At 52.4% G+C, this 10,975-nt stretch overlaps 1 protein-coding gene across 1 annotated transcript; it reads right to left on the bottom strand.

Annotated features, from left to right (window-relative positions):
* Positions 1–8,949: 8,949 nt before the first annotated feature.
* On the bottom strand, positions 8,950–10,012 carry arl4cb (ADP-ribosylation factor-like 4Cb). The gene has a single exon (XM_041200102.1). The coding sequence runs from the start codon at positions 9,956–9,958 to the stop codon at positions 9,380–9,382; it is 579 nt and encodes a 192-aa protein (XP_041056036.1). The 5' UTR covers positions 9,959–10,012; the 3' UTR covers positions 8,950–9,379.
* Positions 10,013–10,975: the final 963 nt, after the last annotated feature.

A 10,975-nucleotide genomic window follows, 5' to 3' on the forward strand; every position in this document is an offset into this window, starting at 1 on the left:
ATTCTGTCTCAATCTCTGGTGATAGACTGTCCACCAATATCCATTACAAACCCACCGACACCCACAGCTATCTCGACTACAGCTCCTCACACCCCACTTCCTGTAAGGACTCCATCCCATTCTCTCAGTTCCTTCGCCTCCGTCGCATCTGTTCCGATGATGCTACATTCAAAAACAGTTCCTCTGACATGTCCTCCTTCTTCCTTAACCGAGGTTTTCCACCCACGGTCGTTGACAGGGCCCTCAACCGTGTCCGGCCCATCTCCCGCGCATCCGCCCTCACTCCTTCTCCTCCCTCCCAGAAACATGATAGGGTCCCCCTTGTCCTCACTTATCACCCCACCAGCCTCCGCATTCAAAGGATCATCCTCCGCCATTTCCGCCAACTCCAGCATGATGCCACTACCAAACACATCTTCCCTTCACCCCCCTTATCGGCATTCCGTAGGGATCGCTCCCTCCGGGACACCCTGGTCCACTCCTCCATCACCCCCTACTCCTCAACCCCCTCCTATGGCACAACCCCTTGCCCACGCAAAAGATGCAACACCTGCCCCTTCACTTCCTCTCTCCTCACCGTCCAAGGACCCAAACACTCCTTTCAAGTGAAGCAGCATTTCACTTGCATTTCCCCCAACTTAGTCTACTGCATTCGTTGCTCCCAATGTGGTCTCCTCTACATTGGAGAGACCAAACGTAAACTGGGCGACCGCTTTGCAGAACACCTGCGGTCTGTCCGCAAGAATGACCCAAACCTCCCTGTCGCTTGCCATTTTAACACTCCACCCTGCTCTCTTGCCCACATGTCTGTCCTTGGCTTGCTGCATTGTTCCAGTGAAGCCCAACGCAAACTGGAGGAACAACACCTCATCTTCCGACTAGGGACTTTACAGCCTTCCGGACTGAATATTGAATTCAACAACTTTAGGTCGTGAGTCCCCTCCCCCATCCCCACCCCCTTTCTGTTTCCCCCTTCTTTTTTTTTTCCCAATAAATTATAAAGATTTTCCTTTTCTCACCTATTTCCATTATATAAAAAAAAAATAAAAAAAAACCCACTAGAGCTATACCTTGAGTGCCCTACCATCCATTCTTAATTAGCACATTCGTTTAGATAATATCACCAACTTTAACTTTAACACCTATGTGTTCTATTGTACTATTGTTGTTGACATCTTTTGATGATCTGCTTCTATCACTGCTTGTTTGTCGCTACAACCACACCAACCCCCTCCACCTCTCTGTCTCTCTATCTCTCCGCCCCCCACACACACACCTTAAACCAGCTTATATTTCAGCTCTTTCCTGGACTCGAACTCAAGTTCTGTCGAAGGGTCATGAGGACTCGAAACGTCAACTCTTTTCTTCTCCGCCGATGCTGCCAGACCTGCTGAGCTTTTCCAGGTAATTCTGTTTTTGTTTTGGATTTCCAGCATCCGCAGTTTTTTTGTTTTTATCGCCGGGGAAGAATCCTATCTTCCATGTGCTGAAGACTGAAGCTATGGCCTCGGTTGTAGCTGCAGGAACCAGGCTGGAGCACAGGCTGAGTGGGCACTGGACCCCCTCCCCACCCTCACCTCCCCCACCCCTCCCCCCCCAGTTTTCAGATGAGTGCCTCGCAGTCCTCCTGGAGGAGGTGGCTGTCAGGAGGGACACCCTCGTCCCCAGGGATGGAAGAAGGAGGCCATAACACCTGACGAAAAGAGCTTGGGGGGAGGTGGTGGTGCTGGTCAGCAGCCATGATGTGCACCTGGGTCCAGTGCCACAAGAGGTTTAACCACCTGCTGCGCTCGCCAAGGGTGAGTACCGTGTTGGCATGTGTCAGTGGAGAAGTGTTAAGGTCTGGCTGTCCGCCCTCCTGCCGGAGCTGGCTAAGGGGGGTGAGCCCTGGCTGCTTGGACTGAGGGCCTTGTGGCTCGAGGGCCAAGACTCGGATGTGCCCTGCGAGGTGTTCCTCAGCTGGGGTTGGTCAGGCTGTAATGGGGCTGCAGGTAGGGAGTGGACTGATCAATGCTCCTCTGTCCTTTCAGGAGAAGACATCCCATAGCAATGTTGAAAGGCCACAGGCAGGTAGGGGACCCCCGAACCTCCTAGTCCTATCCAGGTTTGAGTAGGAGAGCTAGGAGACCTTGGTCAGCCGGCCATGGAGAGGTGGGGGTCTCTGATGAAGGTAAGAGCGCAGGGCACAGAGGTGAGAGTTTCAGATTGTGCAACATTCTAGTGTAGTCTCTTCATTGACGGGAACGTCAAACCTGGAGTCCCCATTGACCATTGGAAGATGATGGCACTGTGATGCAGATCTCTATTGTCTCACCGGGGTGCCTGGCACAGTGATAGTGTGATGACTTAACCTAATGCCATGTCTTTGTTCTTCCTTAGATTCACCAGCACACACCCAATCACAGGAGCCCGAAGACCCAGCCCTGATGCCAGAGGACCACTGGGTTTCAGCTGCATCAGCCGGTCTCTGCACCAGGCACCAGCGCAGATGCCAGCACCTCGGTGGGCATTAGATGTTCAGCTAAATGTCGGTGCACATTGGTGAGGGCTCCGCACACTTGCTTGAGGAGCAGGTTGAGGCAGAAAGTGCCCAGTCAGGGGGCTGCTGGAGACCAGGACGATGCTGAGCCAAAGGCAAATGATAGGCCTCTGGAGACGTCCAGTAGGCAGATGCTGGATGCCCAGCGGGATGTGCAGGAGGATCTGGTGGAGATCCACGATGGTCTGTGTGTCATGGTCTCTGTTGTGGAGGAGTCCATGTGGAGCATGAACACTGTGTTGACCTTCATCACCGAGCGCACTGTCTCCTCCATTGAGAGAGTGGCGACTCTCATGGAGAGGCAGCTCCAGGGACAGAATGAGGGGTTCCTGGGGATGTACTTGAACCTGCAAGCCCTCATACAGGCAATGACCTCAGGAGGTCAGTGTCAGTGTGGGAGATGGATGGGGCACCCAGTTTCCCAGCTAGGCACCTGTCCATCAATGATGAGCAGGGAGGTCCAGTGCTGCCTGTTGTCTCTGTGCGCACCTCTCAGGTCACTCTAGATGGTGGCTTTTAGCTCCTCTGCCCCTCTGCCAGTGACCATGGCTTCTGATGAGGCTGTGATGATTGGGGAGACACCAGCCATGGAACTGGCCGCTCCCTCCCAGACGGGGCCAGTACAGGCTCCACTGGCCAGAGGATGCCCACCAAGGTCATCGAGGCCAACAGGACAGCTGAGTCAGCAGCTGTCTCCAACACCGAGTGGGGGTCACCAAGATGTAGCACTCGTAAATGTAAGTTTACGGCACCCTGAACACGAGGGACAGGTCACAGGTGATGGTCTGCTCCATAATGTTTTGTTTATGTTTATTGGTCTGGGAATGAAGACCAGAGAAGGTTATGTTAATTTGTTAGGATTGTGAAAATGAGATAAATTTTGTTTTTGCCCTAATGGCCTGAGTATGCTTCACCTTTTTATTTTTCTGGTGCAGGGTACGCCAGTATGTAATGCTGGGCGTAAGTGGCTCTGAACTTTATTGCACAGATATTGAGTGGACTTTGGGTTCAAGTTATAAGGTCATTTCAGACATCCAGGATGGAGGTAGCAGTCCTGGCATGAGGTGGTAGCGCTTATTTGGCAGCCTTGCTGAAGGAGCATTGGATCAAGGTGTCCCTGGTGTCCCTGCCTCCCTGGAGGTTACTGAGGTCGGTCTCCATGCCCTCAGCATTCTCCTCACTGCACTCCACTCCTGACTCACTACTGGATTCATCCTCTGTGGCCTGTGGAGCTGCCTCAAGATCCTCTTCCCCCAGTGGGTCTACCCCTTGCCAGAGCCAGATTGTGGAGAGTGCAGCATGCAACCACTATCAATGACACCCGCTCTGCGGGTATTGGAGTGCACCCTCTGAACAGTCCAGGCATCGGAAGCGCATCTTGAGAAGACCGATGGTTCTCTCCACCACAGCCCTTGTGGAGCCGCGGCTTCTATTGTACCTCTGCTCAGCTTCTGTTCTTGGATGGTGGAGAGGCGTCATGAGCCACCTTCTGAGGGGATAGCCCTTGTCACCCAGCAGCCACCCATCCAGCCGGGCTGGAGCACTGAAGAGCCCCGGCACCTGGGAGTGTCTGAGGATGTAGGTGTGGTGGGAGCTGCCTGGGTACCTTGCACAGACTTGTAGAATCTGCATCCTGTGGTCACACACTATCTGCACGTTCATGGAGTGGAAGCCCTTCCTGTTGACGAAGGCACCGGGCTCACCTGCTGGTGCCTTGATGGCCACATGTGTACAGTCTATAGCACCCTGGACACGGGGGAAGCCAGCAATGGCCACGAAGCCTCTGGCTCACTCTGTCTGACTGACCTCGTCTGTACGGTAAAGAATAAAGGTCAGTTTTACCCACCTGAACAGAGCTTCTGTCACCAGCTTGATACAACTGTGGACAGCTGATTGGGAGACTCCACACAGATCACCCACTGAGCCCTGGAAAGAGCCAGAGGTATAGAAGTTGAGGGCAACTGTGACCTTCAGAGCCACTGGCACGGGGTGTCCACCCACACAGTCGGAGCTCAGGCCTGATCCTCTGAATGGTGGAGATCACTGTCTCCCTTGAGAGGCAGAGCCTCCTTTGGCATTGTAGCTCGGACATATTGAGGTAGCTGCATCGCTGCCTGTAAACCCTGGCAGCAGGATAGTGGCATCTTCTGCAGCCCCTTCCACCTTGGACTACCTGCTGTCTCCAGCCAGTTCACTTTACTCCCTGGCCAGTGACTGACTAAGCTGGTTTATTTGGGAAGGCGTGGAACACGATGAGAGGCTTCATTAGGAACACACAGGAGTGAAGTTGAAGCCTCGGAGAGGGCACACAAATCTCCAAATAACCCATTTGCCCCAGCCTCCGAGCACCACCTGCTCTGACCCCCACACGTGTGGCAGAGTCCGCAGCTCGTGCATTGGTCTTACCAGCCACCTCCTGTGCCCCTTGTGTCTGCGCCTCTCCCCCCACAGGTCCCTCCTCTGGAGGCTGAATAGGGACCCCTGGCCCCCTCTCCCTTCTGCCCCTCTCTTCCTCCTCAGAGGAGGTACCACCAGCGTACCCATTACCAGGGTAAGGGAAGGCTGTCTGATACCTGGAAGGGTCCACACGGTCTGAAACCTCTGGGGGCCTTGGAGACACCAATGAGTCCTGAAATGAAGCCTGGAAATGCTCAGAATGAAGCCCCGAACAGAGGTGAAGCTAACAAGTTCCAATAAGCAACCAGCAGCAAACTATCTCCCAAACTCCTCACTGGTCACACCGGCAATGCTGCTGACCCTTCTCATCCCGCCCTTGGATGCGGTTTTGTAAAAAGTGGGCTGGCCGCCTGCTCGTTTTGCCCGTGTGATGAGTGCGAAATCACACAGACAAGGTAAAATCGGGTTCAGCTGGGTTTCTAATGGCCTTAAGTGGCCTTTTAATTGTTGGCGGACGCGGCTCTGACACCCGCGTGTGCCCACCGAGCGGAAGGTTGTGCACGTGCAAGAAGACGCCGTTATTTTACCCCCCCCACCCACCCACCCCCAAATCGGGTTGGGCGAGCACCTGCCTGTGAGGAGCAAAATTCTGCCCAATAACTTTGGAACTGTGATCGATCCCAGTCAAACTGGGGGGGGTTGGGGGGGGGGGGTGGGGCTGAAACCAATCACTTTCACCTCATCCCAATCTCCTGCCACTCACTTTTCTAAATAAATGTGGAATCTTCTTCCTGGACAGTCGCTTGGGAATCGAGGATGAGTTTCTTCCACTCTGGGTCGATGGGGTCGGAGGTGGCTGGTAAGACCAATGCACGAGCTGCGGACTCTGCCACACGTGTGGGGGTCAGAGCAGGTGGTGCTCGGAGGCTGGGGCAAATGGGTTATTTGGAGATTTGTGTGCCCTCTCCGAGGCTTCAACTTCACTCCTGTGTGTTCCTAATGAAGCCTCTCATCGTGTTCCACGCCTTCCCAAATAAACCAGCTTAGTCAGTCACTGGCCAGGGAGTAAAGTGAACTGGCTGGAGACTGGCATCGGCGATCCTCAGGCTGAGAGGGACGGTGCGTTCAGCACTGCCGGCTGAAGATGGGTGAAAATGCTTCAGGAGTGGAACGGGATGTTTGACCTCTTCAGGGATGCGGTGAAGACATCCCTAAAGCGTTTCCACTGTCCTCCTGGGGTCTCCTACACTGACGCAGTTCCTTGTAGAACAGTTCCCAAATGTAAATGTGAAATATACAGCGAGAGGATCAAATAAGAATCAAAGGTAAAACGTATAGGGATAAGTTTTGAGAGAGCAGGAAGGATTTAAATGTGATAGAGATGTTGACTGCAGTTTTGCCCATCTATGTGCTGGCATATACAGATATCTCTCGATTCCAGCAGCCATGTTATAAAGTGAATGAGGTAACATCGCTGCACTTTGAGGCTTTCAGACCCAACTAAAGACAACTTTGCCCAAATCTAGTAATTGATCTGCAGAAATAAACTCTGCAGCAAAGCGCCAGTTGCATTATATTCCCACAGTAACGGCTGCAAAGTACTATTGATTCAGTGAGGGCCAAAAGCAACTGCAGATGCGAGCTGATTAATTATATGATCCATGTCTCCTGTCGGCGGTGGGCTAAGAACTGAACTGTTGGTGTGTAGGATGAATTGAGTCAAAGGAACCAAGTATAAACATGCCTGTCAAAGCAACAAAGCGCAAAAAAAAAGCTATTTCTGTAAAGAAAATGGGCAGTTTGTGTTACCTGTAATTCGGCACATCGCACACGTGTGACACCTCCTCCCCAACACACATGCAAATGAAAATATACATACATGCAATGCCCGCATGCACACACAAACACACGCACAGGAAAGAGTACACAAGTGTGTGCGTTTTACTCAGCTCGCTCTAATCTGTGGTAACCATTTTCATCATTCATTCATGAGAAGCATCTCCTCCAGTTATAAACCGGTTTTAGTCACGATGTGGCAGGGCTAACATCTCGACTGCGTGCCCCCGTGATTGAGCCTTCCTCGAACAGGTTAAAAACGCTTTTATGTCTCGGGCAAACCTCACCCTTCTAAACATTGTGAAAACGAAGAATCGGCGGGTTGTGAATGCCTCCTTTTGTGAGCTGGGTGCAGCAGCAGCAGAGAGAGAGAGAGAGTTAAATCTCGTAACTCCACAACTCATGCATGATTTCATTGTGAGTGCACTTACCCTAGCCATGATCTGTTATTTAAGCATCAGGATTAAACAGGTTCTGGTCGTGATCTGACTGGTTAGGCCACTTGAAGTAGGACAACGTTTAAACGAGTGGCATTGACTACAAACAGAAATGGGGCTGGGGACAAGATGAGGCTTGTATTTAAGGGTTTTTAACTTCCTCTATTTAGTGCGGCTGGTTAGATGGGACAGAATTGTGTTTTTTATTAATAATATGGGGTTGACACGAAAAAAGTGAAAAAACACTCGGGCTAACATATTCCTAACCTCCCAGCCTGATTCACTGGCAGTTAAGTTTCTCAACATTCAGCGCAACAAGGGGTTGAGAAGCCAGACTTCTGCTGTTGAGTGGTCGCACGCTCCTTTTCAAGCCTAAAACTGATAGCAAAGCCTCGCTGGCTCATTGTGTTACTGCTTTGAAGGGGCACGGGAATAATAATGAGGGATCTGCGATTCGTCCATAAATTAATCATTTTTTTTAACTATAAATAAACCTGAGTATGATTTGCACAGATTTCCCCAGGAGATTTGGTCCCATAAATCAAAGGCCAGGGGGGATATCTTCTCTCTCCTCTGTCCCGAGTGGCTGTTGACTTGCACCCTCGCCAACCCCTCCAGCAAGGCTGTGGTCCCGCACGGAAACCACCCCCCAACTTGTGGGCTCGGCGATCTTGAGGCTTTCCCTGACAACCCCTTCCTCCAAAGCAGACACGAAACGATTTCCTCGGGGGCGAGTTACCGCTTAACGACCCTTCCTCCACCCCACCCCACCCCCCAAAAAAAACAGCATTCCAGTGCGAGAATGAGAGATAAAGAAAACAATATTGATTCCACCGAACATGCCGAATGCCCCGGTGCCCCGGGACTACCCTCAAATAAATAATGCCCTGTTCTAAGAGCGTCGGCCCAATATTTGCAAATCTCACCGCAGATGAGATGGAAATGGAAACTGATTTATGGTTGCCCTCAGAACACCAGCTAGCGCTCCAAAACTGGCACAAGAGTTAAATAATCTTAATCATAACATTTTTACCCATTTTTTTTTTACAGGTCGAAATACAAAGATGTTGCAGTGGGGTATTTAACAAGAGCAGAGTGAAGGAAGAGGTTAGGGAATTGGGACAGGACAATCATGTTAAAAATGACAAGAGAACCGACCTCAGCCAAGGACAGACAACACATGATTCTTTTATCACAAGGGTTTTTATTATTATTATTATTATTATTATTATTATTATCCAAGATCATAATTCATCTTTACCGTCAACTGCGTTGTTAAAAGACATTATCTTTAAAGTACCAAAGGCGGATAAATAAGAGTACTGTACATAGATGAATTAAAGGTGAGGTCCAGCCTTACCTAGATCAGCTTAACAATTGGCTAAAAGAAACATTAAACTTTACAGAGAGTCTAACCGAAGCCGAGCTACAAAAGGCCATGGGGGTCAAGAGGCCCAATCTACAGCCTGTACACAACAGCACATCTTTGTCCTGCTTGAATCTTCACAGGTGACTTTTATTTATTTAATTTATTTTTTTACAGAGGCAGCATCAGCAGCAGCGTGAGAGGGACTGCAGAAACCCACTCACTGCTCGCCCAACACGTTAGCGGGAACGCCAGCCTCGGCGCTGAATCCAGCCCAATTTGGGAAACACAGCACTGCGGCTGAGACCTTGAAATAGCCGGACACCCCTTCACCACCACCAACAACAGCACCCACCCCTACCACCCACCCACCCACCCACCCAGATTGTCCTGCTCCGGGGCCGCACACTCTTAATCCGGCTGACTTGCCCCTATCCCCAGAGGAGGGGGTGGGGGTGGGGGGCTGGGTGTCAAGAGACCCCAATCTACAGCCTGTACACAACAGCAGGAGGGGAGGGTAAACATACAGGTTGCCCCTGAAGCTAGTGCCCAGATCATCAACGCCGGCTCTCCTTTCTTGACACGCTATAATTGTAAGAGCAGAGTCAGGTCACCAGCACCTGTCTGATGGGCTGTTTCATTATTGTTATTTAGCTTAAATAAATATATATATATATATATATATACTTCTATCTATGGATAGATCTGCACGTTTTCTGCAGGATCTACCGATGCTCTAAAACACACACACACACACACACATATTTAACTGTCGCTGCCTCTCCTCCACCCACCCCCCAGGAGTCACCGCTTCTTCTTCTGCCTCAGGACCTTCCTCCGCTTCAGGATCATCTCGTACAGCTTGTCCATGCCCTCGGGCAAGCCCTCGCCGATGATGGCACAGGCGGGCTGCACGTACCAGGCGGTGTAGGGGCACAGCTCGTCCAGCGCCAGCTGCCTCTCGATGTCGGCCACCGGCAGCGACTTGGGCAGGTCCTGCTTGTTGGCGATGACCAGCAGCGGGGTGCCCTGGTTCTCGGAGGCGCGGGCGATCTTGTGCAGCTCGGCCCTGGCCTCCTCCAGCCGCTCGGCGTCCACCGAGTCCACCACGTAGATGATGCCGTCGGTGCAGCGGCTGTAGGGCTTCCAGAGGGGCCGCAGCTTCTCCTGGCCACCCACGTCCCAGAAGTGGCAGCTGATGCCCTTGCTGGTGCCGTTGCTCAGCCGGATCTTCTCGGTGTTGAAGCCGATGGTGGGCACCGTGTTGACGAACTCGTTGAACTTGAGCCTGTAGAGAACCGTGGTCTTGCCCGCCGAGTCCAGCCCCAGCATCACGATGTGGAGCGACTGGAAAGCAGAGACATTGGACAAGCTGTTGCCCATTTCCTACCCCCAACCCCCCACACCACTTTCAGCCTTCGAAGGGCAGAACAAACCCCCCCCCCCCAACTACCACCACCACCACTACCACCACCACCACCACCACCACCACCACCACCAACACCAGCAGCAACAGCAGCAACAGCAGCAACAACAGCCCCCTCCCTCCCTCCCTCTCCCTCCCTCCTCGGGGCTGCAGATCTCTCAGGGCAACACACAGCTTTTTCAGACCATCACAGCTGCAATGTGACCGGTTTCACCCCCCACCTCTTCCCCTTTCCCTCCTCATCTTCACTCGCCCTCAAACAGGGAGGAGGCAGGGAGGGAGGGAGGCCCCCGCCGCTTCTCCTGGTAACTGCCTCCTGTCTGCTTGCTTGGGAACTGCTGTAAGAGGATGCGGGGTGGGGGGGGGTGGGGGGTGGGGGGGGGAAAGTGGAGGGTTGGGGGGGTGGTGGTTTGGGTTGAAGGAGGTGGGGGTGATACTGAAGCAGGTAAAGATTCCCAGCCTCCCTACAGCTTGCTCCCTACAGCTGTAACATGCAGGGCTCTCGGTGGCAGCAATTCCCTATCTCCCTCTCTCTCTCCCTCCCTCTCTCTCTCTGTCTGTCTCTCTCTCCCTCTCTCCCTCCCTCCCTCTCTCTCTCTGTCTGTCTCTCTCTCCCTCTCTCTCTCCCTCCCTCTCTCTCTCTGTCTGTCTCTCTCTCCCTCTCTCTCTCCCTCCCTCTCTCTCTCTGTCTGTCTCTCTTTCTCCCTCTGTCTCTCTCCCTCTCTCCCTCCCTCCCTCTCTCTCTCTGTCTGTCTCTCTCTCCCTCTCTCTCTCCCTCCCTCTCTCTATCTCTCTCTGTCTCTCTCACTCTCTGTCTCTCTCTCCCTCTCTCTGTGTGTCTCTCTCTCCCTCCCTCTCTCTCTACCTCCCTCCCCCTCTCTCTCTGTGTCTCTGTCTCCCTCCCTCTCTCTCTACCTCCCTCCCTCTCTCTGCCTCTCTCCCTCTCTCTGTCTCTCCCTCTGTCTCTCTCTCTC

The sequence above is a fragment of the Carcharodon carcharias genome, chromosome 12, assembly GCF_017639515.1.
Source record: "Carcharodon carcharias isolate sCarCar2 chromosome 12, sCarCar2.pri, whole genome shotgun sequence".
In the NCBI taxonomy this organism is placed as follows: Eukaryota; Metazoa; Chordata; class Chondrichthyes; order Lamniformes; family Lamnidae; genus Carcharodon; species Carcharodon carcharias.

Excerpts from the sequence above, each read along its gene's own strand:
- arl4cb (XM_041200102.1), bottom strand. The coding sequence starts at position 9,958 with ATGGGCAACAGCTTGTCCAATGTCTCTGCTTTCCAGTCGCTCCACATC.